The sequence below is a fragment of the Pungitius pungitius genome, chromosome 9, assembly GCF_949316345.1.
Source record: "Pungitius pungitius chromosome 9, fPunPun2.1, whole genome shotgun sequence".
Classification (NCBI taxonomy): domain Eukaryota; kingdom Metazoa; phylum Chordata; class Actinopteri; order Perciformes; family Gasterosteidae; genus Pungitius; species Pungitius pungitius.
This window is the reverse complement of record NC_084908.1, coordinates 15,457,116-15,485,105: the sequence shown is the minus strand read 5'-3', so window position 1 is coordinate 15,485,105 and position 27,990 is coordinate 15,457,116. Positions and strand designations below refer to the sequence as shown.

The following is a 27,990-nucleotide window of genomic DNA, read 5'->3' as shown; positions in this document are numbered from 1 at the left end:
CATTTTTTATTTCTTAATTTTTATTTGAATAAATTACATTGACTTATAACATTTTTCCTTACATCAAGCATACAGTCTTAGAATCCAGTGCAAGAATAAAATAAAACAAAAACAGAAAAACAAAGAAAAACAAAAAGAATCCAAAGACAATCATGTGCAGCACAGAGAATCCCTCCTTTCACATTGCTTTTTGGATAATATACTGTGTATATACATCTATACTTTATGTGTATACTCTTGTCACAGTTACAAAAAAACACAAGTTTATTGTGGATGCGCGGTTTTACACACAAGGTGAAAACAAAAACACAGAAAAAGCTGTACAGTCCTCATTGAGGGCAAAGATACACACAATTGTTTTAAAAAAAAGTGAGAAAAGAGAATAAAAGGAACAGTTTTGCTTTCAAAAATAAATGTATGACCTCTAAACTGCAACGTTAGTCTTCGTCAGCCAACGAGTGTACTCTCTGTTGAGGTTGTGCTTCCCTCAGGAACAAAACAACACCTGTTACGGGTATCAGTTGATATTGCACGATTTATTGTATCCCTACGTAATATAATGAATTTGTCATTTGATCAAGGAGACATCCATGTTTCTTTTCATGTGCAACACCGTCAGAGACACCTCAGCGTCAGAAGTCCTCTGCAACCCCCCCAGTCCCTGTGCACGACATGCGCTGTATGCAGACCCAGACCCCACCGCCCAAAGGACACGCACAACATTAATACAAGATGGGTGAAGAATAGTGTAACCCGCCGCACAGATACCTTGCAGTAGGGTTAATACTTTACTTTAAGACCCCAGGGATAGTGCCTGACAGCACCTTCCTGCTGGACTAAAACGTACTGTGATGAACGAGTCGGGTTGGACTTCTAGGTGTTCAGTACATAAATTAAACATTAAATCGCACACAATACTGCATACAACCACATAGCGGGTGAAATATAATTCAACATGTATATAATCTTGCATTTTTTTCTGAGGACTTAAATGACATGAAAAGGGTAAACCAGTAGCTTTTAGTCTAAATGATGTTGGAGAAAGTTTTTTTTTTTTTTTTTTTTTTTTTTAATGTATGTTGCATCATTCCAATGAATAAAACATTTCCACCAAGACGGGGAAAAAAAAGTTCTCATTCCATTCGGCCATTTGTGCACTCCTGGCTATGTCTAGTTCTGCCTTAATCAATAGCTTATAGACAGCTACATCACAGAATACTAAGAGGACTAGTAGGGATGCAGCAATAAAAGCTAAACCTTTGGCTGCAGAAGAAACGATTGCCCCGATGAACAGTTAAGTCCTACAAGTTATTATATCACAATACATCAACCATTTTTCACACAAGCTGCTGATAAAATACACGTTGGAGGATTGAAACTTATGCACCGTAGATTTCTTACATCACTTCAAACAGTTTGAACAACTTGCACAACTCATTTTTGCAAATCATGTCATCACTCCACTAATCACTGGCTCAGAAAGGTAATGTCACGTATTTAAGAACACAGTTTCAATCTTCCCGATTGAAATACCGAAGAGCTACAGACTGCAGAGCTTCGTCCCGTTGCCTCGAACAGATTCGCTGACACCGTGCTGTCTGGAAGTCTTAAAGCTAAAAACTGGAGTTGACTCTGTAGGTAACTTTGGTTTCCAATCACAATCACATGCACATGTTGATATGTATGAAATAAAAACAGGATGGGTAATCGTTGCCGTTAGTTGTCAACTAGTCAAATCTATGAGTAGTTAGAAGGAGAGGACATCGTTTGGACAGGATAGCGAATGCCGAGAGATGGCAGCCATTTAAAAAAAACAAGAGGAATATTCGAACAAAAACAAAATCAGCTCAACATATTTTCGTATAAGATAAAACGTTAAACATTTGAAACCATGCTTGACCTAGAGTCTCTAACAAACATGAAGCACGTGGACCAATTTTTTTTCTATCTACTGCAGAGGTTTCCACAAAGTACAGTGAGTGAGAGAAAAGCGCGGTTTTTGCAAAGCTGCTCTGATAAACTCACAAAGTGATGACGGAATGACAGCCAACGGAAAACCAAGACAGTAGCTGGGACAGAAGTGGAGAAAAGAGACTACGGAAGCCTGAATGTACCTCCCGGGATAAAAGGGGGGGACGTAACCACATAAACGTAGAGTTTTCCTCATTTAAAGTTTTTACGCTCAATTGGTGCACACTCGCTTTAATTTGTCACCAATCTTCGCTTGTTATTGTGTTGTTGCTGTTTTGACTCCTTTCAAGCGGAGCACTGGTGGTTGGTGGGGATGTTAAGGAACAGCTTACTGGGAGTACTGGGTACTGTGGTGGGGGGGGGGTTTTAGGGGGGGGAGGGGCTCTGTTTAGTCACCGTTTACAGACTCAGCTGGTAGTGGTGACGTCCTAGTGGGGCAGCGGCACCAGGATATCCACGTAGTTGATGGGGAAGAAGCCAGAGTTGCCGTTCAGCATCCCCTCGTACCAGTTGTCATCGATCTTATTGGTCAGGGTGATGATGTCGCCTTCCTTGAAGCCTAGCTCACCTTCGTTCTCCGGGTCAAAATCGTACAGTGAGCGACAGCAGGGCTGGTCCAGGGGGGCTGGGGGAGAGAAACAAATGTCAGGGAATAGCCGAGACGAGAGGCAAGAGATAACATGCTGAATAAAGATGAGAGAAACAATAATTGCTTGTGAAAAGCTCACCTGGGGACCTGCCTGGAAGAGGGAAATAGAAGAGGAAGATGCAGAGAGGAGTAAACAAAGCACAAGAGAGAAATACAAAAACATGACCATCAGTTACCAGGAAACCATAACGAGTCATAGGAATAGTTGTACGTTTGATACAGCAGGTCGATAGGACGATTGATACAGGTATCATATCTGTCTGTTAAGGATGCAGCCAGAAAGCAGGTTTGTGAGCTTGATGTGCTCATGACGCTTGGATGAAGCCTTAGCTGCTTCCCCAGGTCTCCAGTCTTTATGCTAAGCTAACTGGCTGCAGCTTCATATTAGGCATGCGCACATTAGATTTGTATTATTCTTTTTACAAATAAGCTAGTAAACGCAATCAAATCAATATTTTAAAAAAAAAGGTACAAAAGAGAAACTAGAGGTTATAACGCACAAAAACAGCACTGCAGACGAGCTGCACTGCAAACAAAACAAAAAACACACATGCACAGAAGTCAATTAAGAAGGATGAAAATAATGGAGATAGAGAGATTTTGCCTCTCATCCCAAGTCGCCTTCTCTCACCTGGAGATCTTGCTGCAAACGGAAAAGGAGAAAACAAAGGTGAACAAAAGGCAGAAGGGTTTACTTGCATTTCTCTAGATGGATAAATGAGGAATTGATGACTTGATGGGTCAGTGCATCAGGCGGAGGAATGAAGAGGTCATTAAACAAAACGAGGAGAAACACACGTTGGAGAATGAATTCAAAGAGAGGCCCACGGACAACGGGAGGATACGACTGACCAGAGGAATGACAGGAGGACACAACCGAAACAGCAAATGCTGGTCCGCTCCGAGGCTTTTTCCCTTTAAAGTGCAGGCCGATCGCTCTTTGTACGGCGAGCGGACAGCGCTTGTTTTTCTGTTGTTATTATTTGAATGGAACCATTTTCAAAAAAACAAAATGAGAGACGGACAACAAATGACAAAGTGATGCAAGATGGTTGAATCTCTCCTGGAGACGTTGCTGCAAAGAGGGAAGAGGAAACGACAGGACGGAGGGGGGGGGGGGGGGGGGTTCTTTTTTCGTGTGCGTGAATGAAGGATGATGTGGAAGAAATAAATTGGTGAGAAAAGTGATGGACAGATAAGTTTGACCTGGCTCACCTGGAGACCTCGCCCCTGGAAGAATGAAAAGTCACAGAGAGGAAAGAGAAGAGCGAACAGTTGTACTGGTTACTTGGAGTATTGAGGAGTATTCTGTTCAGTACACGTACTAACTGAAATGTTCAGAAAGAGCTGGGGAGGAGAAAGCAATTAGCAAACATGGTGAATTCTCAAATGTCTGACCTTAAACTTCATCAATGCACGCAGTGCTTTTATTAGACTTTTACCACCATTTTATGTAAACTAATCATGTATTGTGTCAGCTTTCATCACGTATGACAATGATGCGTTGTCCTGTATTTGTGTGTTTGTCCCGGCTCATAGGCATTACATTTGTTATTGAACCCTTTGCTGCTGCAATGTACGTCGCTTTGGCTAAAAGCGTCAGCTTACATTACACTAATCACATTAGGTAATGTAATGTAACAGTGTTTGGTTGAATGCAGAAACTCATGAGACTTGACGAGGGAGATTCCAACAGTAATTCAAGTTTCTGAGCAAATGTACTCTGGGCTCTCACCTGGAGAGCGCGCACCGTGGAGGCCTCCGTTGTGGTTCTCACTGATGGAGAAGTCCAGAGACGTGCGTGGTTTAGGAGCAAACTCTTTCCTGGGTTTGACGGTAGTGTCCTTTATCCTGCAACAGAATAGAATCCATCCCATCCCATCCGATGACGTAGAACGCAACAAAAAGAGCCCTCGTGGGAAACACGGAGTGGGACCACTGACCGTTCGTCGATCTTACTGGAGAGCTGTGTGAGGATCTCGGCGGCGCGGCTGTGGTACTCCACCTGAGCGTGCACCAGCGCAGCCAGCTGGCTCACCTGTTCAATCTGTTGGAGATGCCTGCGGTTAGCGATCGTCGCGACGCCTGCTGGTCGCACACCCGTTAGGACCTCGACTCAGATTGTGTGGTTTGATAGGAACCTCCGGAGCAGCTTTTAATGGACCTCGTGGTAAGATCGCTCAATTAATATCCCTGATGGTTTTACTACTGCATTCATTAGTTCATGCCTCTCGGGGTCCAATGTCGGTTTATAGATGAATTATTGTTACATAAAATAACACACATTGCAAACAGCTGTTGCCACATCCAGTAGACACTGAATTACCAGCATGTGCTGAAGTCCTGTTTCAGTTACAGTTATCATTTCATCAATTGTTTGTATAGGAAACATAGTGATGAACTCCTGGATAAACGTGGTTGGGTTTAAAATAAATAAACAAACAGACTCCCCCAAAAAAGCGAGCCATGTCGACTTTGAATCCAAATGATGCGTTAGTGAAGGGACAAGGGATCAAAAAAGGGAGAAATCCTTACATCACTCTCCAACAGGTTGAACATGCTCAGCTCAGCAATCTCCTTGGAGTCGTCAAATTTCTCGAGTGCCTGTTTTAGCTCATCTTCTGTCACTTTGCCGGATCGTTTCTTCTTGTAGTCGAAGTCCAGGCGACGACCCTCCATTTTCTTCAGGTGATGCTGCGAAAGAAGACCAGAGAGTCGAGCTGGGACCTTTGACGGAGGAAACACCTCTCACACGAGTTCCTCTTTATGGCCGTTAACGCGTACCTGAATCTCCTTGAGATCTTTTTCGTGGAGGTTCTGCATTGGATCGATAAAGTTCTGCTTGACCTCCATGTCCAGAGCGTCTTTAACCTCCCCGAGCTCACGCATGGCTTCCCCAGCATCGATCAGAGCGAGGCCTGCAGAAATGAAGGCACGTTTAGCTTAAAGCTCACGGCCATGTGTCATCATCATTATCACATTACAATCAACATCGGATTCCGGAGACACGTATTTTATTCTTTAATACATTCACTTTCTGAAAAAAGTTCATTATTCATGAGTTTGCACCCTGGAGGGAATGAAATGATTCCACGTTGTTCTCGTGCGCCGGGCTCACCAAAGTTGGACTCCTCTCCGAGCTCCCTGCCGAACCTCTGCATGGACTCTCCCAGGATGACCTCGGTCTGCGTGTAGCCGGGTCCCTTCTCCTGCCCCCGCATGCGCGACATGGAGTTCATCATGCTCATCTTGGCTCTGGTGGCTGAGCAAGCAAAGGACAGATATTCACTATTTTTTTGTTTTTTCCTGAAAAGGTTTCCATTTAATTCTTCGATCAAATCGATTTACAACCTCTGAGCTCAATCAGGACACTAGCAGAGGGGCTCTTTAATTCATGTTTATAGTGTAAACCGCATGTCAACAAGAAGGTCAGAGACAAGAATTATACCCCAGAGAAAAAACAAAACTCTTTACAATAAAGTAATCAAAAGACAATACTGTTAAATGTTGCCTTTATTATTGTATAAAATAAAGGGGTGTAAACTGTGTATGTGACTATACAGGTGAAACTCAAAAAATTAAAATATCGTACAAAAGCCATTTTCAGCCATAATCATCAAAATTATATCAAATAAAGGCTTGAAATATCTCACTATATAATATATTAGTTTAACCTTTTAAGTTGAATTACTGAAAGTAATGAGCTTTTGCACGATATTCAAATTTTTCGATATATATATATATAAACATAAACATAAATCACAAACATTTGATTTAAATCGTTTTACTTTATTATTTCTGAGCACAGCTGTTTATTTCACCTGGGTTTGGCTGCAGATACTCGGTGGTCTTGGTGATGATGTCCATCACTGCCCGAGCAGTGGTGTCCATCTTCTGTGAACCGCCATGTGACACATAACGCGCATGAGGGAGAGAGAATTAACGGTTAAAAAAAAATAAGCTGTGGATAGAAAACCAAAATCAGTAGCGACTGAGAAACGTTGTGGGAGCTGACGAGATGAATATAAAGAGTGAGAGAATAATTTATGCATCCGGTGCCCGAGAGAAGAAACAAGATAAAAGAAAGTGTTGCTTTGTTCAGCAGAGCTGGGAGTCGGCCACGAGGCGCTTCCTTCATTGAGGAGACTCGCCAGTTTCCCGTCAGCTCGGCTTCTCTTTCTGCGGCACGCTGGGACCACCAAGACATGATGGCAACACACACATGTGTGTGTGTGTGTGGGAAATACATGTGTGTATTTATTATGGTCACATGATGACACGTAATGAAAACATGAATGTAATTCATGGCCACCAATTTCACACACACTCACAAAAACACACACACACACACACACACACACACTCAGACAATAACAAGAGTCTATGCATTGTGGAATAAACGTCCATAATAAAAGGGACAATATGGCAACAACAGGCCGATTAAAATAATAAATCAAACTGTTTTTGGTGGGATTTTGGGGAAAATAATGATTTAAATTATTAAAGATTCAAATAAAACTCACCAATAAGAAATCAGCTACCGGGACTAAATATATTAATATGGAGGAAAAGCATGACTAGTAGGACTAATAACTCCAAAGGATTCATTTGTGGCATCTTTCTGTTTTATACAATATTTTCTTAGCATGTAACCAGAGCTTCATTCATTAAAACCCTGAGACTAAAAATGAAGAAATGTTTTCCATTTTGGATCTGGAACTTACAGAGAGATATTTTTGATATTTCTGATGATTATTATTATATATGACCATTATTATTATTATGGTGAAATATCCAAGGTGAAATTCAATAAGCTTCTAGTAAACTAATAATACGCTAAAGCTCTCATTTGCATGAAGGTGATAATCGAGAGCGTTAAGACTCGCCTTTTCCATATCAGTGAAGTCTCCATCGAGCTTGGTTCCTTCTGCACCTCCAACTTTCTCACTCACTTTCTGCAAAACAAGAAAAACAAAATCACATCATTTCAGCCTGAAAACATTTTGGTGCGTTGGTTTACAAATAAAATCAGTCCATTCCTACAACGCCCAGTGCTGAAATGAAGAAATGACGTGAAGACCTCTGCAAAAACCTATTGTTCATCTCTCAAAGGAGAATCTTCAAATGTGCCACCAGCATTTGTCAAAACTGTGATATATATATGTACCGAGATATTATCTTTAATTATAAACTGCAGCTGGGCTCATCGGTCTATAAGGAAATAATCCTTTTCTTATCTGCAGGAAATTATTATGTTACGTTTTATTTCTGTAACATCGTGGGGCCACAACGTCTCTATTAAGATAATAGACGCACAAATATCAGCTTGACCTTGTGCCTCACGGGACAGAAAGCCCCGTTTCATTAATGATCCGGCAGCCACGAGGGCCTCTCCTCTCACCAGCTCGGTGCTCATGGATGACAAGGTCAGGAGTTTGTAATTGATCTCCCCCCAACAGTGTTAATCTTAAATCAGAATTGGTATTAATGTATATGAAACGTTTATGGGCATGCACGCCTCTATCTCATTCTAGTCTGATGGCACCTGGGGCTTTAACCCATGCAGAGGTTCTCCATCCCAGAGGGAGAGGGAAGGCGTGGGCAGCGACAGGCCAGGAGCGACGTGGTAGAAGTCCGCGTGCGCGCTTCCTTTGGGCTCCTGTCCCCTTTCTCATAATATTTAGAGCCCCGGCGAGTCTCTGATGTAATCAGATGGCTTGGGGAGGGGGGGGGGGGAAGCAGAAATCTGACACAACGAGGCCAGACAAGGCCCTCCGAGGATGGACTGAGGGAGGGGAAAAAAGATTCCAGGGAACGTCGCAGCGCGACTAAAGACACCGTGGAAGCCGCCTTTCCTCGACTGTAAAACTAACTCGCAACATGATACGTTCACTTTTAATATATATCAATAACGATAATGAATATCATGATCAATATCATTATTATTTGTTGTTGTTGTCTTTTGAGCACCGAATCACAAATCTTAACTTTGACAGATGCAGGAACTATTGTGTATAAGAGCGCAGCTTTGAGTCTTTTAACAAGAGCCGACAGCAGCACATCGCGCCCGTGTCTTTACGTTGGCTCCACTGCTCTACGATCGATTAAGATCGATTAAGATCGATTAAGATCGATTAAGATTAAGACCTTTTAACTTTGCATATAAGATCCACAGACAGGGGTGTTATGTCGATTCCATAGTTTGAGCTGAAATCCAAAGGGGACGTGGCTTCTGTGATCAGACTCTGGAATTTAAAGTTTTCTTTTGCCTCTTTCATCACAACAAATGTGATTTTACTGGTTTCTATTTCATTTTTTATTATTTGAATATTACATTCATGTTTAATCATTCATTTTGTTATTGTACCCCTTATTTGTCTTACTCTCTGCAAAGGACTTTGCACTTTGTTTTTTTCTTGGATTGCACCATCTGCTCTTTTCGAACAACTCAGGGAAGTAGATGCAATTAGGCGAGTAAAGCTTGACACGGGACTGGTGATGTTTGACAGAGAGCAGGGAGCGAGGGTGGTTGGAAAACTTTGCAGTTTCTGCAGCGCAAGACTTTGTGCGGATTGCTCTATGAGTCACCCCAGCAAAAGTGTCCTCTGATCCCACTTCAGCTCAATATTCTGACAGCAATGCAAAACACACACGTACAGACCCACACTCACAGTACGAGTCCCGCAGAAAGACACATTTCCTGTCATTAGCTTCACTACAATGTCTTCAAATCCTTCTTAAGCTGGTTGCCATGGAGACGGCTACCTGGCCTTGCCTCAATTATCCGACGCCCGTCTCTTTTTTCTGTCGGAACAGACGATCGGACACGAAAATTGGGAAACAAGCCTCACGGTGTAGAAGTGTAGAAGTCAAAAATAGGGCTGTAAATGAATCTATACGTTGCGGTGTCGTGTAAATGTCTGACATTGTCCATCGACGTGTGATTGTGCTTGTGAGCTGCAGCTGTGCCACACAAAGTGACACTTCTGGTGTTCGACCGTCTAATCACGTGACACGTTGGTCCAATCACGTGACACGACGCGTCAGGGGTTGCAGCGCAGGAACGTCCTACCTGGTTTCAGATGTATACATGTAACCAAGCCTCCTTTCAAGTATTCATTTAAAAAACAGAGGCACATATTGTATGTTCTACATCAAACACTGAACCATCCGAGCTGAGGTTCATCTATTGACAAAGAGAAGGAAAACATCAAAAGGAGCATCTTTGGAAGCTGGGATCTTTTTGTAGCAGTGAGTCACGGAGGTATTATTAATATATTAAGATTTTTAGGTTGAAATGCTCCAAGCAGGGTTTTAAAAAAACGTGATGAGTAGGTTAACTTAGTTTTGTCTCCATAACCTTGCAGTTATCCATTATTTAGTTTTCCCGAGTGCTTCAACTGGAAAGACAAGGCAGATCAATACAAATGAATAAACGGTATGGGATCTGGAGTAAAGCAGTAGGGCCTACATCTTATTGTTTGTACTCTGCTACACCTACGGTGCATCTGGCTCAGAAACAGACAGAGTTGAGGGCTCCAGAGTCCGAAGGCAGTCGGTTATTTCTGGAGCTAAATGGATGAAGAACACCTCGGTGGGGTCTAGGGACATGCGTGTAGCTTGGCAGGGGAAGAGCAACTGAAGGGATAAAAATGTGGCGTTGGTGGCTGTTTCTGAGTAAGTGGAACAGCGCTGCTGCTGCTGCTGCCCATGGCTGCTGTCATGTTCCACCCCCAGACGCGTGCAAAGTGGAGAGTAAAGACGGAGCCAGTGTTCTGCTTTCCCCCGGCTGCAACCAGAGGAGACAGCGTATCTGTACAGTGACGTACCGATGTACAGTGATGTATCAGTACAGTGACGTACCGATGTACAGTGATGTATCAGTACAGTGACGTACCGATGTACCGTGATGTACTGATGTACAGTGATGTATCAGTACAGTGACGTACCGATGTACAGTGATGTATCAGTACAGTGACGTACCGATGTACCGTGATGTACTGATGTACAGTGATGTATCAGTACAGTGACGTACCGATGTACCGTGATGTACTGATGTACAGTGACGTACCGATGTACAGTGATGTATCAGTACAGTGACGTACCGATGTACAGTGATGTATCAGTACAGTGACGTACCGATGTACCGTGATGTACTGATGTACAGTGATGTATCAGTACAGTGACGTACCGATGTACAGTGATGTATCAGTACAGTGACGTACCGATGTACCGTGATGTACTGATGTACAGTGATGTATCAGTACAGTGACGTACCGATGTACAGTGATGTATCAGTACAGTGACGTACCGATGTACCGTGATGTACTGATGTACAGTGATGTATCAGTACAGTGACGTACCGATGTACCGTGATGTACTGATGTACAGTGACGTACCGATGTACAGTGATGTATCAGTACAGTGACGTACCGATGTACAGTGATGTATCAGTACAGTGACGTACCGATGTACCGTGATGTACTGATGTACAGTGATGTATCAGTACAGTGACGTACCGATGTACCGTGATGTACTGATGTACAGTGACGTACCGATGTACAGTGATGTATCAGTACAGTGATGTACCAATGTACCGTGATGTACTGATGTACAGTGACGTACCGATGTACAGTGATGTATCAGTACAGTGATGTACCAATGTACAGTGATGTATCAGTACAGTAATGCACCGATATGTAACAAAGGACTTAACGGCACGTCCACGGCACGCCGCACACTTCCAGGGGCTTCCTACGCGCTGGCCCAACGAGATACCAGCCACCAATCACACACAACCAGCAATCTAACTCCTTCGGGGGGGGGAAGCAGCACCATGACTGGCCCAAACCTCTTTCTCCCTGCAGGGTGGAAGGACGCGACAAGGTGAGCCGCGCAGCAGCAGAGCTGCAGGGAGGTGAACGTTACCCGATGATGCGTGAAAGGCGCAGCTGCGTCTGCTGGGAAACGAGAGCAGCGGCGTAACCACATGATGCGTAAACCTGCATCACGCGCAGGGCTCCCCCATTAGCAGAGGTACGGGAGCACGCGTGTACGCAGCTGACTTGCTGGTGCTTGAAGACACGGAGGCAGTGCAGGGATACGGTTTCACTGCAGGGCGAGCGCTGCGTTTTTTTCCAAATACGTTGCGGCGTTGGTATTGTATGATTTATTTCAAGTTTAAACATGGGTTACATGTTTAATTAATGATTAAAAAAAGTCTTTTTCACAAAAAAGGGATTAAAAAAATATATGAACATATATATTTTTTATATTATACAAAAGATATCTCAACTTCACAGAATCCATTCTTATTAGATGTACACTGAATGTTTTAAGTTTCAATATCACAGTTCTGAAAATTGCAAATTAAACTACTACTCACTCATTTCATCACTAAGTATTCAATATAACAGACATATTTCATTCTGGATCAAAGATCAGAACATAAACTACACACAGGTTTAGTTCATGGATGATTTACGCGTCTCTCCACACTTCTTTTTTTATCTCTAACTGGCAGCCACGTAAAACAGAATCGGAACCGGATTAAATGCAAAGAGGAAAATATTCCAGAGAGGTGGCGAAAGGCAGCTGGACATCCGCTTCTGGCTGTTTGTCCCAAATGTCTGGAGGCCAAAGCCAGACTGTCCTGAGGTGCTCTCACACAGGATCTTTAAAGAGTTACGTCAGCATGTAGAGGCTCAGGCGACAGAAGCAGGTGAGGTGAAACCAGCCCGATGTAACAGGTCAACCTCAAGTGTGTTTATTGCTAAAATAGATTTTCGACTCCCCCTACAACCCCCAAAAAAACCCTGAAGTCATGACTGATCCAAATGAACTTCCTCAACTAAGCGGGTTCAACGGACACACACTATAATATGGGCAGAGGTCAAAAGTAAATAATCTGTACGGCTGTGACAAGAACATTATGTTTTTCAAGAGTTTATAAAACTAAATATTATGACACAATTCATCTTTGTGTTGTGTTTCTAAAAAAAGCTAAATCAAATTTAAAATATGTATTTTAACAGGAAGAGCTAAAGCCAGGGGACTGAGGTCAAGAAAATAAAGGAGTAAAACTAAAAAAGAGAAAAGCCTAAATTTCATCTCAATATAAAAAAACTTTAATAAACACGTTAAGAATGGTTCGCCTATGAGAGGATAGAACTCTATAATTATTAGAATAATAATCTTTTCGAGAACTTCCCAACATTTGATTTTTTAAATAGAAAATTTGAAGATTGTTGATCCTCACACTTTTGGGGGTTCAACCAAAACTGATAAAACAACAAAAACAAACACAACAACAAACTATTCCCAGCTACTGAATCCCACTTTTATCTGATAGAAGTATTTACCTTTCCATGAACTGACAACTGCTTACACAGATTAATGCACACACACACCAGCAGGGTTGTACACCTGTGTAACACCCGGCTGGTTAATGCTATTAAACGGCTGAGGAGGAAACCCAGGTCCAGGATTAGATTATTAGATTATTCATCTCACAGCTGTGGGATCCATACCACTACACCATTTCTCCTGTTGCTGTGTACACACACGAGCCTCAGTTTATAATGTCGGCTTGTTCTTGCGTGTCCCCATTTGTGCACGTTTAAAAAAGAAAAAACGTACATCATTTGGATTTTACAATTGCGGATGAGCGGATCCATCTTTTACGAAAGAAGAGCTCTTAAGGAAGCGAGCACCTCAATTGAAAGCTAGAATCCATTACTTGTTCACTCTTAAAAGCACATGTGCTGTTTGTGGGTTGAATCTATAATCCCACCCAGCTGCTGCATACGCGCATTATCATCATACATCGTGGAACCGCAAAATCTATTCTGCACCATTTAGTTTGCCTTATTTGATATAGATAAGAGAAAATTATTTTGTTACGGATATATTTTTTTAAAACCCACAAGAACCATCCTTTTATTTCTGTGTCTCAGTTGTTGAGTCAGATTGAGGACAATGTTGGTAAAAAATAAATAATAATAATTGCAGGAAAAACCTTTGGAAATACGTGTGATTCATTAAAGGACTGAAATATAATCTCATGTCAGATTCTTTAACACAGGAAGTCCAATTGACGTACAAAGTACTGGACCAACTGTATTTCCTCCTCGTGTCCTTACATTTCATTGCATTTTTACACCCATGTCAGTCCACACACACACACACACACAATGCGTGGGGTGGAGACCCTGAAGGAAGGTGGTGTTCTGAGGTGGTGCCATCCAGCAGTCTGATAAAAGCTGCAGAGGGAGAGCTGGGGACGAGCCTGTGTGGATGCTAACGGAGCAGAGGACCCACCAGGGGCAAGATCAAAGACGCCAAAGTCGAAGTCGCCATGGACGACCCTGCTCGCCCCTCTCTCTAAAAACGGGCCGTGGCAGAGTGGCGGCTCGCCGCGTAGGGAGAAGGGAGGAGGACGGGATCAAAGCCGGTTCCTCGCCGAGAGTCAGAGGATCGAGGGCGCCGCTCGCCGAGCGCATTCGCAAAGCCGCTTGAGGCAGGACTTTGATTGGTGACGTGCCGATGAATGAATTACTCTTGACATTTTCTGTGAGGTCGCGTTGACTTTTGTCCACTGAATTGGAGTCAATTAATCCTCGAGTCCAGGTGGATGTTAGTGGATAATTACAGAGGTGTTTCCTCATGTCCACAATGTATGAGTGAATCCAGAGGTCCACATGCGCACATCAGCCGCATGCCCTTTGTGCCGCCTTTATATTTAGCATTGACCATAGCTGTACTGTTAGCATTAGTCACATTGTGCCCAATGTGAGGCGCACATGGAGAGTGCTGCTGCTGCTGCTGCTGCCCCCCCCTCCTCTCCTCTCTGCCTCCCACGCGGCCTCCCCCCTCCTCTCCTGCTCACCGGTCTAATCCCGGGCCGGGCACACGGAGGCCGCTGCTTTAAATACGCCGGGGGGGGGAAGAGGGAGATTAAAAATGACAAGAGTGATTAGTGAGGCTATTAGGAGGACAGCCTCTGCTGCTGGACAATAACGGGAGGATCGGACTCCTCCTGACGGCATTGAAACCCTCTCCTTTCCACACACACCAGCTTTTACGCCCGCCGAATCTCCCAGTTTGTTTCTCCCTTTTAACTAGAAAGGTTTTTTTCAGGGCTAACGAATGGGAACAGGGAGACAGCAAGGCGTGGGTCAGTTGGGATTATAACAATAAACTGTAAAATCCTCACCAAAGTCCACACCATAGCACAACAAAACCAAGGAGACGTGTGTCTCGTTCCAGATTGTCCCCATGTGTTTTTGTCCCTTGTGTTTTTCCTCCCTTTTTTTCTCTCCTCACCTCCAAACACCCTCAAGGCCCCCCCCCCCCCCTTGTTCTTATTGTCATACAACGCTGCAGAGGCTGACGATCCAACACCTGCAGGACAGATGTGCACCGAGTACCAAGCGACTGGACCCAGACGGGACACGGTGCCAGCGTTTCCTCTGATCACACACATGCCCGGTAGTGGTCCACTGACTCTGCATGCTGCTTCACTGACCTCTGTTATAATCTGATTTGTAAGTCTTTGCATGGCTCTTATGTAACGGCAGCACAGATGAGTCTGTAGCTGGGGAGAAATCCACCCATGAACATTTCAGTGAAGGGGAGGAAAGGGAAACCAGCTGGCACCGTGTGTCTTTGTGTGTGTGTGTGTGTGTGTGTGTGGGAGACAAAAGCGTGCCAGAGATTGTGAGCGTTGAGTGTTACGTGATGATGGCGGTGAGACAAAGCTGGAGGATGAATGACAACAAACACGACATTAATGACGGCTGCGATGTGTCAAGCTAATAGATTTGATTCATTGTGAAATGCATCCATGTCAGATTACTGCACAACAATTCTTTTTTTGAATGTTTTCAGGTTTGTGTTTTTTTTTTAAATGTTTTTGAATGAATATATTGCAAGACAGTTTTGGGAAATGAGCAGTGTAACACAGAAGTGCACTATTTAATAGAAGGAAGGAATCAATCATTGTGCTTATATTTGCTTCTATAACAAACTGTACTGTATTGCTAATACTTGGTGTTTTCTGCACAAATCACACCCTCCGTGCTCCCATCACTCTGCCAGACCACCTCTAGTTCTGCCCAGGACACATGAGAAGGTGTGAAAGACTCCATTTGTTCAGCTCTCTTTTCTCTTGTTTTCAAAACACTCACAAACCTTTCACTCCGTTTAGTTCCAACATTCATACGGATTACACCCTGGTAATCAGACTGCATTCACATTTTTTATAGTTATTTATAGAGCCTGATTTTCTTATTGGGAGGGTGGTTATTTTTTGTATTTTGTTGGAAGCAGCCGGTGGACAGTAGTATTTCAGTTTGCATATTATTTCTGCATTGACCATATCACCCAGCGCTCTGAATCGTTTCTCTGATAAAAGAGCTTTAAGAAAAATAAAAAGAGCAAATCCTGAGCTGAAGAAGAGAGCAACGTTATTCAGTTCCAAATGAGCCGCGCCTGTGGTGGTACAGCCAAAAAGCATCGGTGCTTAGTGACTGCTTTCATCTTCAAATAAATGTAAGCAGCTTGAAAGGCTTTTTACTGCAGACGGCCCGGAGGAGGAAGGGAGTACCTGACATGTTCCAGCATCAAAATGACACCATTATAACATAATGAGTGTTTGCACAAAATAGCAGCCATTAGCACAGACATTAAAAATCAATGTCTCTCAATTTCATTCATCACCAGCAGGAAGGAGAGAGGAGCACGAACACAAAAGGTGGATTTAGAAACGATACTCTATCCTCCCACTGAGCGACTCGCCATCACTCAAAGCACTCAAATAACAAACTTCCCTCGTCCCCTGAACTCGACTGCCCCTCCGCCATTTCCATTTCAAAGGGTCCTCTCCGAAAAGAGATAATGACAGAGTCATGAAGGTGTGAGGAGGACTCGGGGAAACATGCTGTATTCATACAGTAATATCGTTTTAATGCTTAACCATCGGCGCCACAAGCTAAATCTGCGCGGGCGGAGCGACGCCGCTGTCTAGGGTCACCAGGGCTGAAAACCTGTATTGATGATAGTTATTAAAGCTCGGCCCGCTCCCTGAACGGGGTGTGTCTGTGTCTGTAATCCACACAAGTGTGATGACCACATCAATCACGTTTAGCCGCCCGCTGAAGTTCTTGAACCAGTTTCAGCTTTGATGAGTGCGATTTGAATTGATTTTGTACCAGATCAATAATATTTCTACACACTCGGAAGGCCTTCATACACGGGTAAATGGAGGAAGGAGGATACAACAGCTGTGAGTGGACGACGCAGCCATCTTCTACATCTGCTGCTTCCTCGTGGTGTTTTCTAGCATTTTTGGTCTCCGAGGGAACGGTGAGGAAGGTTCAGGAAAGATGCTGCGTGTGTCAGGAAGAGCCTCGATGCTTTGTCCTCCTCGTGAGCCGTTTGACCTTTCTCACACACACGCACACACACACACACACACACACACTGAGACAGGTATGCGGCGATCGATTTGCAGCGATATGGGCGCCCATTTAAAAGACAATCCTTATTAGCTTCACTTCGATACCTAATCAAAAACCCAAACACAGCAAAGTAACTCGGGGCCCCTTAGTAACTTTCTTTCTCATTACCTCCATTAGCACGAGATCATCAGCACTCAAACCTCTCGAGACAACTATTTAAGACACGAATAGGTGAAAAAGGAGAAGGGAAGAAAAGTTAAGTGTGTGAGACAAAGAAGACAGCAAATGTGTTGTTTGCAAATATATACAAAGAAAACTAAATAGCTTTAAAACTTTATAGGTTATGTTAGAGAAACAATTTGTAAACTACTTGAACAACCAGACAGAAACTACAGAAATGTCATTTTCACCACTTCTCAAATGCCCTGTTTGCAAAGTTGTATTTTCTGACATTTTCTAAACCATCAAAATAAATGTATTATAATGGGTGTTGGGTCTTAAAGTGTGGTTGTTCTTTTATAACAATTACTTTTCTTTTTTTGTAAGTGCAAGGCCACACTGTGTATGCATGCATTATGTGTTAAAAACAATGGTTATAAATAACTGAAAGGACAAATTAGAAAAAAAGATGGTAGGAGATGCAGAGAAAGAGAAAGCAACAGAACAAACAAGGTGCCTGAAGTGTACAGATCGTCGCTGCGGTCTGGAAACCCCGACACTCCACTGGGCTCCCTGAACGCACCACACCTCTTCTCGAGAGCTTTTCACACCAAATCAAAATGGACTGGAGCAAATGTTGCCTAGCTTGAAAGAGGATCATCATGGCCCATGAAGATGAATGTCTTCCCCTTCTAACTTCGAGCAAAACATACCAGCAGCCCAATAATGGATCCTGCATGAAGCAACCAGCTGTGCCTTTTCACACACTAAAAAAAGCAGATCAACCTGATTTTTTTCCCCCCAGATACACTACCATAAGCTTTCAATCATGCTGTACCAATTCCTCCCAAGTAAACAATAATATTAATGCATCCGTGGCATGACCCATTAAAAGACCAACATCCTGTATACTCGGTATCGACTGTCTGCTCCTCTACGTTGGTCTGATTAGATTTCCACTGCATAAAGAAGATCATGTCTGGAGGGAACCAGAATACTGATGGTTACTGTAAAAGTTGAGAGACAGGTACTTAGCAAAATATGTTTCAACAAAAATATCATTAAAAAACAATGCAATGTTGAATCGATTTGTTGATTTAATGAAACCTAACCTCTTCAAAACAAGCAAATAAAAGTTCATCCATAGTTTTAATTATTGTTAGTTGAACACAAAAACAAGTCAGCAGTAAAAACAGTAAACAGAACAGACGTTGATGTTAAATCGAGGTGGACAAAACAAATCCAGACAATGGTTCAATAGATTATCTGTGAGAAATCACTACACGGGGCACCTTTGTTGTGTATAACTGCCTTCACATCAGTGCACTGACGGCAAGGTGTGTTCCTCTTTTTAGTCAGCATGAATAATAGAAAACACCTGTCAGAATAACGCGACACAATTCAACACAATGGCCCACACCGTTGAATCCACACGGCCCGAGCGTTATTCCCTTTATGAGTGTGGGATTCAATACAAGACTGTGGTTATATTGGTTTTACAAAGGTGTATTTAACAGTCTGTGAACTGCAGTGCGTCAAAAGTTCTCCAGAAAATGGAAGAAGCCTTTCCGTGATTGTGTGAACGCTAAGAAAGTAGGTTGAGGATAAATAATTTATTGATTCAAGACCAGAAAGCGTGTGTGTGCTTTTTACACGCGCGTGTTTTTAATGCGTGGAGGCGGGATGTATTTCATAATGAAAGCTCTTCTGTGATGAACTGACAGATATAAACTCAGTACAACAATGGTTGCTCTCTGAAAAACATTATACATAATGTAATCGTTTTACATTATTTAGTTATGTTCATCTAATACATTTATGTTAAGTCATGATTATCATGCTTCCTTTACTTTAGTTCCGCATAAAACATACACATTTTCATTCAAACTAATGTGCATGGCTTAAATTGTTGTGCAAACACACACACACACACACACACACACACACACACACACACACACACACACACACACACACACACACACACACACACACACACACACACACACACACACACACACACAGGAGGCCAAGAAATTAAAAATATATTGTTCATTTGCATTCAAAGTGTCTGATCCACAGCTCAGTCTGTGGGTGTTTTTCACAATAAGCCTGAACAGCAGGAAAAATAACTTGCTTACTCAATTCTGGAAGACGACGAAGAGGTTTGTTTGCACAAAGCACGGTTCAACTATTCACGACTCAACAGCACGATAAACAAAAACATTAAAGCAATTACACATAATCGCACAAGTTTAGCGGCAATCATTTCTAACACGATGAGACGTGCCGTGGAAGCGTCACGCGGCACCTGCCTCTCCACAGGACCACCCTCAAACCGTTTGAGATGCCTCTTCTGGGTAAAGCAACATGACATACCGGAGGAGTGGTGACTTAGAATGTGAAATCACCACTAAAATCCCAGAGAGGAAACAAATCAACCCCCCCCCCCCCCCCCCCCTCCATCTCTCTCTATACGGTACATTTGGTCCGGCACATGCGGCACGTTCCACAGATTACTGCTGCAACGCCGTGATTCTGACGATGCAAAGTCACTGCGCCCTGATTAATCTCGGAATAATCCCTGACAAGCCATTCAGTCTCAGCTCTGCAGTTGGTGGGAGTGTGTGTGTGTGTGTGTGTGTGTGTGTGTGTGTGTGTTAACCATGTCCACGGGTCCACCGATCAACACGCCTTTTTCATTACTAAGGAAAGCATGCAGGCACAAAAACAGAGTTTGTCGCCCCAAAACCTGCTGGACATTCGCTTTAGCAAGCGTGTAAAAACCATGTAGCACATTCTGTCCCCCCCCCCCCCCCCCTCCCCCCACCTCTCATGAGCCAAATTAGGCATTAGACTGAGCGCATGATGCTGCAGCTGCCTGCAAGCAAAGCCTCCTCGTCTCCTCTTGTTTCCAAAGTCCTCTTCCTCTCTCTGTTACTTCCTCCTCTCTGCTGCTCTTCATCCCCTCCCTGTATCATGCCCCCCCCCTCCCTGCTTTCCCAGCACCTCCTTTACACCACTTCCACCAAAGCAGTAAATGAATCATCTACAATTTAAAGCACATGTGTTGCGATGTGATTTTTATCGCTTCCTTTGTGTTTTTAGCAATGCGTCGATCTGCTGCCTGTCAGGTTAAACGGTTCAAATTGTCTGCTAATAAACGTTAGTTGGCGCCTGTGTGCTGAGGTGAAACACGTCGGCCGTCCCTTAAGGGAACAGATGTCAGCTGATACCGATGCGTGCGTACGGACGAGCCGACGCTGCAGGAAAGTTTACTATTCTTGGAGATGGAGTGAAGGTTTCTCTGTTCTGAGGCACGCTGCTTGTGGTCAGGGCACAAAACAACACAGCTTTACAGAGACTTACAGTGAGGACATTATTACAAACACCCAGAGGGAGAAGTGCCAGGGAAATATTTCAAACTCAACTTTCCAAACGTTCTAAAGAAATGTTATATATACATTTATTTGCCGGCTTAATGGCTCAAACAATGAAATAATATTGGCTTTAACAGACATACGGCTCGGTACTGGTCCCAACTGGGGAGACATTGGGACAGCTGTCTCTTTGTAAGACACTTTGTAGTATAGTTTTGTCTCAGCTGGACTGAAAGTCTGAAATTGAGTCTGTTTGTTTGATGAATGGATTGATTGAGTGTTATTGGCATCGCAGGTATTTGGCAGCTTTTCGACCAATTTTGAGCTTATGATGGCGTTGAGTAAAATCAACCTCACGGTGTTGCAAGTGTCGGTGTCAGGGATCATCAAAGTCTTCAGGACTCAGCCGACAGGCTCTACGGTTAAATGTGTCACACGTTATTACATCCATCCAAAAGTCATTGAGGTATTTCAGACAGAACTTTGGGATCCATCGTATGAGGACCACACAGCTGTGAAACTAAAATATTCATTGTTTGTTACAAACACACCTTTAATGTCTTTACTCACTAAATATAATGGCATGAACTGTGACAAATTACACACTGCCTCACTGATCTTATCTCACAACCTGATATATGTTGCCGAAGACCTTTATTACATTATCACTGCGTCACCGTTTTTTTTTATCATGCAACGTGCAGGACGTCCTCGCGGAGCAGTTAGGGTGGTTTCACAATCTTGCTCTCTCCTGTTGTGTGTTATTTAAAAAAATATATAATTATGTTTTGAAAATGAAAAAGCCTCGAATGAAAACGTGATGTGATATAACCCTAAATAAATGCACCACGCATCACAGAAAGAACCTCAAGGTCTTTGGGGGATTTGCCGTAAAAAATGCATCAATATCAGCAAATTCAGCATTGCAGTGAGCTTCATCGTATGCACAGCACCTCGGCCAGAGCCAAGAATCCACACGCAGAATGGGCTTTGGAGGAAAGCGTGTGTGAAGACCACTGGGTTAGAGATTTTGTAATAACTATATTTGACCTGAATGTCCCTGAATTCAATGTCCAAACCATTTTCAAGCTGTATTCCTGTTTTAATTGAGGCTCTCTCTCCTTTCCCTCTCTAATCTTAACGGGAATGCCTAATTTAATTAGGATTAAATGAATAAAAGGAAAAAGGAAATCCCTTTAGTCTCCCGCGACACATTCACCGTGGAATAATCATTTAATTGAATCAAATGTTGTATTTTGTTGTGTGGTGTCACTGAACCTGAGGCACATGAACGGCCAATATTTTAAAGTACCAAGGCTCATTCTTCATATTCATCACGAGACACACCTATAAACCCATAATAACTAGGAATTTCCCTTCTCACGCCTTACGCCAGAACATATAATATGCAAGTCCTGAATAAAACATCAACCATGGCCTGAATACTGACGTCGCAAGAGAGGTGGGATTATGAAACAGGAAGTGGAAAAGAGCAAAGAGAAACAATGCACAGGGAGGAACGGCAGCTCGGACAAGAACACAATAAAGCAGCTGACGTCCCAAGCTGTGAACTCCACAGTACGGCGTTCAACCCTCTGACCTCCTGTCAGAAGCAACGCGGCTGACAGACAGGTCGGGTCTTACCACCCGTAGTGATCTCTGGGATTTATAAAGGCACGTCAGACTTTTAGCTCTTTTGGCGTTTGCGGCCACACACTCTCTGATGTGTGGTCCTGCTCATCCCAAGATAATCCAAGAGTAAAAGGTTGTTGTTGTTGTTGTTGGTATTAATGCAATTAACAGGAGCATTTGTTAGAGGCGAGGTGACATTTCGCGTTCGCACTGACTCACCGCCGCCGAGGATCGGTGGAAGGCTGCCCTGCTTAAAACCCTGCTTTCAGAGGCGGGGATCCAAAAATTGGAGAGAAATTCCATGTGAGCACTTCAGAGTCAGAGTGTGTGTGTGTGTGTGTGTGTGTGTGTGTGTAAAAGAGGCGCACGGTGAGGGAGATAAATGAAGGTAAGGAGATGGGAGGTGTGTTGCTGCAGGGGACGGCGCCGCTGCCGAGTGCAGCGTCACTTCTGCTGCGTCGCTAATCCAAGCTCGGGCCAAAAACCGGGCCCGGGCCAGCTGTCACGTGTTCATCTAGGTTCTCTGACTCATGAGCTAATAACGGACACCACGAAGCAGCCACGCTGAGCCCGCCGTCCCCTCGGAGTCACGCCCATGCTGGTCAATGCCTAAACAGCGATTCGCATCCAACGGCACGATTCGAAGCAAAGGTGTAGATCTCCACACGTCCTGGTGGTCCGAGTTCTGCCTCCTGCTCTCTGCCTTCAGTGTCTCCTGGCTTGGATTCTCCCTTCATCTCCCTCTATCTCCCACTCCTCATTAACTCCTCAAGGCCTGCTTTGGATCTGCTTCTCTTTCCCCCTCGTCTTGTGTTTTCCTTTATTGCTCGTTCCTCGCTCCACTCTTTTAGCCCCTCCCACCCATCTGTTATCTCCCAGCTGGATCCGTTTTACGCTGCACTGCAGTAGGCCCGAGTCGGGATCCAGGCTGGATGAGTCACCCACTCACAATCTGCTGCCCTTAAGCCGTGCATGCGTCGGTCACATCCAAAGACCCCCTTTGCTGTCCACGGGCGCGCGCACACACACACACACACACACACGAGTGTGCACTCCCAATGCACGCACGCACGCTCGCACATGCCGACGTATGAGGAAAGTAAGGCCGGAAATGCCTCCATCTGCAAGAAGACTCTTCGAGTGGAATTCAAGAAATTCCGTAATGAAAACGGTTTCAAATTGCAAAATCATCACGCTGCGCACAACGCGATGAGAGCAAGATGTGTGGCGGTGCTCATCAGTATGCTGCACACACACACACACACACACACACACACACACACACACACACACACACACACACACACACACACACACACACTGGGAAACCTCTGGTCGAACAAGGGCTGACTACAAAACAAAGGATGTACCGCTCCGTCCCCTACTGTAAGACATATATACACCACCCCAATGAGATTGGCGTTTCTTAAATCCTAAAAGGAGCCGGACAGATGTAATGCACCTAAGCTGCAGTACCTTGGCTGATCATCCTGTTGAGGAGCAGAGCACGGGTTACATAACCCTCCATGCCGTTTCTAAAGCAAACGGTGTCCGCTCCAGGCTTCCCAGACTTTTCTCAGCCTCGCGTTGAAAAGAATTTCCTTAAAACAAAAAACCTCGCTACCTGGAGTTCTTCCCAGTCCGCAGCCATTTATTTCTGTTCACTTAATTAAATAAGAAGTAGCTAGATTTGGACAGAATGAGATACGCGCACGTGTCTCTGCGGTATCGTTTACGAGACGTAAAAGGCAACCATTTTGTACGGAAACGCTGCCACACCGACCCCCCCGAAGCGGCGTCCCTTTTGATTCCCCCCCTTCTTCCCTCATCCTGGCGCGCTTTCTCCAGCTTTATTTTGTCGTGCTCTTTGTCCGCCGTCTCCCTCGTGCGGTTTCTGTTTCATGGCGGTGCTTCTGTCTTGTCCTGCTGGCGCCGCACGCTCGCTCCGCGGAGATGAAGCGCTCCCTCTGCTGCATTGAGACAAATATAAGAAAACCCCCCAACTCTGCAGTGGTAACATCCATCCAACACTAATCGGGGTTGAATGGATTTTTTAAACCGGAGTTTAGTTGAAATGTAAAATCCGGGCCAAACTTCAGGAGAAGCACAACGCGGTTCACGCCCTCTCCGCGTGACCTTCTCCATCATGAAAGAAGCTTCTCCTCAAAGCATGACTCATGGGACTCTGAGGTGGAGTTGACTTGTGACGTGGGAAAACCAGCATGTCCCTCTTGATGAAAATGTGGCCGATGGAACAGATTGTGTATGTGAATGATGTGTCGTCTTCTTCGTAGCAGGCTGATGTTACAACGAGATATGCTTCAGGTCTTCAAATACATTCCGGCGTGTGAAGAAGTAAAATATGGAACAATCCACCTGAACACGAGTAATGGATGACTGGACAAATAAATGAACTTCTTTTAGAGGGGAATTTGAAGTGGACGTGCTGCCGTGTCCCCTTCATGCCCCGTGCTTCCATTCTTTTCAAAATGGCCCCCGTGATTAATGCACCACTATGAGCTGGAAAGTCCTTGGGTGAGGGAGAGGCCGATGACTTCAATCATACTAAAGTGTGATTGTGTGTGCGTTTGTTAACCATTAAATTAAAAAAAAAGAAGAAGATATGTTTAAAAAAATAAACACGTAAATAAATCAATTTGTATTTTTTCTGTGTTGATGTCATAGCGCATCCTGGGACTTCATGGCCTTCAGCCTTTTACGGGCCGCTTGTCCCTGCAGAGTGCGTGAAGTCTAGAAAGGCTGAACGACCCCAAGCACAAGCAGATTCTGTGCACTTCATGTCAGAAAAAGACGTGCAGCTAATTGTCTATTAGTAATGCATGGGACTCCGAGGTCACTGCAGCATTTCAGCATGTGTATTCTGCCTAAATCTACAAAATAAACAGTTGACATTATCGCAGCTCCACTTATTCATTTGAATTTGTTATATTTGAAAATGTTATTTCATCCAACATATCCCTGTCCTCAGAGGTCCACATGGCTCTGCTGTAGTGTGAGACAAATTAAATGATAATCAATAAGCAAGGCAATATTAACTAATTTTTAAAATGATTTGTATTCATTTGATTCAGAAACTTGTATTTGTTGTATTATTTGCATTGATCGACTAATATCCTAACTAGTGATTATTTTCCAAAATATCATTCTGAGAATATCTTGTGAAAGCACCAATGCTTGACCCCACACCATCAATATCAAGGTATTCGGTTCAAAATATTGTGATATTTTATTTCCTCCATAGCGCCCCGAGCCCTAATTTGTTATGTATTCAACTTCATTGTCTCAATGGTATCAATCTGATGGTAACACTAAAGCCCACAAATCAGAATGTCTTGCTTGTCTCCAGTCTTTAAAGATAACAGGTTACAGATGAGCGACATACGAGTGGCACCGATCTTCCTGTCTAAAATATGCTATCCTTTAATGCCGAAGTCATGTCTGAATCTTTTTAAATCCCTGATGCCATCCCATAGTTAATCCCTGTGAGTGTTGGGGTGGGGGCACTGGTGAGGTCTGGTCTGAGGAATGCGTGTGTAAGTGGCCAGATTGTTGGGCCGATGCCTTGGTGAGTCTGGGCCTGGATTACAGGGCTGTGGCATGGAAACACAGGGCTTGATAGGAGCCTTCTGCCACTATAGGACTCTGGGGATGATGACTTTTTATGTGCGTGTGTGTGTGTGTGTGTGTGTGTGTGTGTGTGTTGGGAAGGAACAGACGACAGGAGAGCACAGGGACATCTAAGTCTGAGCCTCGAGCCGCCTGAATTACATTAGGAGTAAAACGGAGTAATGAAGACGGAGATTCAAGGGCACTTCCTGCATAGTTACACACTCAACCGCGCCTCTTTATGCACAATAAGAGCCCCGTAAACAATATGCATATTTACAGATACAAATGATCTCTGATGCACACTCACACAAGCAAGCATATGAGGCTGTAGGGGAACATCTTCAGGGATAATGGGTGACAAAACACTAATCAGACAGAATTAACACAATCTGTGCTGTCATCTCATGTCCTGGTGAGCTGTTGCCGGCTTCCAATCTGATCAAATTACCTTTAAAAAAAAAAAGAGTGTTGACGGCGGAACGCAAGCTTTTTCAATTGTTCTTTTTAATTAATGCTTCAACATGATGAAACTCTCGGACATCTTTTTTTTTTCCTGCGAGTGCCGCTCTTCAAGAACAACGACATCTCTGGGTCTGTCTTTCATCATCACCAAAAGCCTCTCAAATGTCATGTGACATTGGCAAAAATATAAATAACTAATGGCAGCATAAATCAACTAACAATACAACACTAGACCCCTGCGTATCGCCATATTGGATCGCAGCTATTAAATGTGTAAATTAACGCCTGTTCTTATAAACTGCGGCATTAGTCTCCGTTCTTTGGGCACAACATGTTATTAATAAAGAGTTTTAATAACTAGCTACAGACGTGTAGCTAATATGTGTCTTGTTTTCCTGCTGCAAGAGGCCTGGAGCTGCTGGTTCTCAGTGGTCCTGTGACTGACCCCCTATGACACAACCTGATCAACCAGATCAGTCTTTGACCACCTACATCCCCGTGGTGACCTGTGGCCTCCACCCCGATGGCCTCCACCCCGATGGCCTCCAACGTCAGTGAGAGAGAGACCCAAAACAGTGGTGGTTGTTCCTGTGAGTAACCTTGAATTGGAATATCTTCTCCTGAATAAGGCCCAGAAATCTAGAAATACCACGCGTGGCACAGCTTTAGGAATTCGGAAGTTAATTCGGCCTCGTGTGCGTTTAGAGGTCGTGTCGTGACGTGTCGCCGCTGAGAGGAGCGGATTTCCGGAGAGGCGCACTTAACGATTGCATAACATCGTGCGCGTCGGAGTTCCCCCTGCGGTTGGCTGACAGAAACACCGATTTACACCGGCCATTGGTCCGGGGCGACAACCTGCGCATCAGTGCGCGCGCGGCTGCCACGAGCTGCAGCTCTGGTGCCTTTTTTTTTTTTTGTCCTGTGCGGAATGTCATTTGAAGGGTATACGGGAGGCGGTGGCATCCCCGACACCACATCGTCGTGCCACCTGCCTCCCAGAGCCCCCAAAAATGATCCTGTGTGTGTGCGTGCGTGCGTGCGTGCGTAACCTCGTCACAACGGCGCGTGCAAGTGCACCACACGAGCAGCCTAATGAATTATTCTACTGGTGCAACGCTGCACCATCTTTCCGGTAGATTTCAGCACCGGGAAAGCGACGAGTAGCCTAAAGGGTTTTTTTGGGGGGGGGGGGGGAAGAGATGGAGGAGGACGACGACGACAGCGTCCGGCGCTAAATACAAGGCCGGACGCGAGGTCTTAAATTAGGACACATCTCTACAATCCAAACGCCAATCCGGGGGAATCTTACAAAAAAAAAAAAAAAAACACACTCAACCCCGCGAGACGACCGGAGGAGATGCGATGCTCAGGTCGTCGCGTGCCTCTTACCTGAGTGGCTTTGTGGAATTGCTTCTTCAGCCCCGCCACGGACATGGTTGCTGCACGGTGGTTCTCGCTGGAAGTAATTATCAGACTGGATGCTGCGAGTTGGTGAGGGAGGAAATCTCGGCCCGTTAATTCTTGCGTGTGGTGGTGATGGTGATCTCGCAACCGTGGCTAACCCGCGTCTACGCTGGTCTTCAGCGGAGAGGATCTCCTGTGAGGAGGGGGCCGACTAGAGCCCCCGGTCAGGCTATTGGACGTCAGA

At 44.2% G+C, this 27,990-nt stretch overlaps 1 protein-coding gene across 2 annotated transcripts; it reads right to left on the bottom strand.

The window, feature by feature from the left end:
* Window positions 1-27,990, bottom strand: sh3gl2a (SH3 domain containing GRB2 like 2a, endophilin A1). Of its 2 annotated transcripts, XM_062564426.1 has the most exons (11): window positions 27,732-27,987; window positions 7,507-7,575; window positions 6,442-6,514; window positions 5,739-5,882; window positions 5,405-5,538; window positions 5,156-5,314; window positions 4,564-4,667; window positions 4,356-4,471; window positions 3,836-3,850; window positions 2,700-3,263; window positions 1-2,596 (listed from the first exon to the last, which is right to left on the bottom strand). In XM_062564426.1, the coding sequence occupies exons 1-10, from the start codon at window positions 27,774-27,776 to the stop codon at window positions 3,103-3,105; spliced, it is 1,020 nt and encodes a 339-aa protein (XP_062420410.1). In that variant the 5' UTR covers window positions 27,777-27,987; the 3' UTR covers window positions 1-2,596; window positions 2,700-3,102. The 2 variants fall into 2 exon arrangements, with proteins under 2 accessions (XP_062420410.1, XP_062420409.1); XM_062564425.1 differs by lacking the exon at window positions 1-2,596 and having other exon boundaries at window positions 3,154-3,850; window positions 27,732-27,990.

Coding starts and splice junctions, on each gene's coding strand:
- sh3gl2a (XM_062564425.1), bottom strand. CDS start 27,776: ATGTCCGTGGCGGGGCTGAAGAAGCAATTCCACAAAGCCACTCAG. Junction 7,576..27,731: donor AATTCCACAAAGCCACTCAG/GTAAGAGGCACG, acceptor CTTGTTTTGCAG/AAAGTGAGTGAGAAAGTTGG. Junction 6,515..7,506: donor ACTTCACTGATATGGAAAAG/GCGAGTCTTAAC, acceptor GGCGGTTCACAG/AAGATGGACACCACTGCTCG.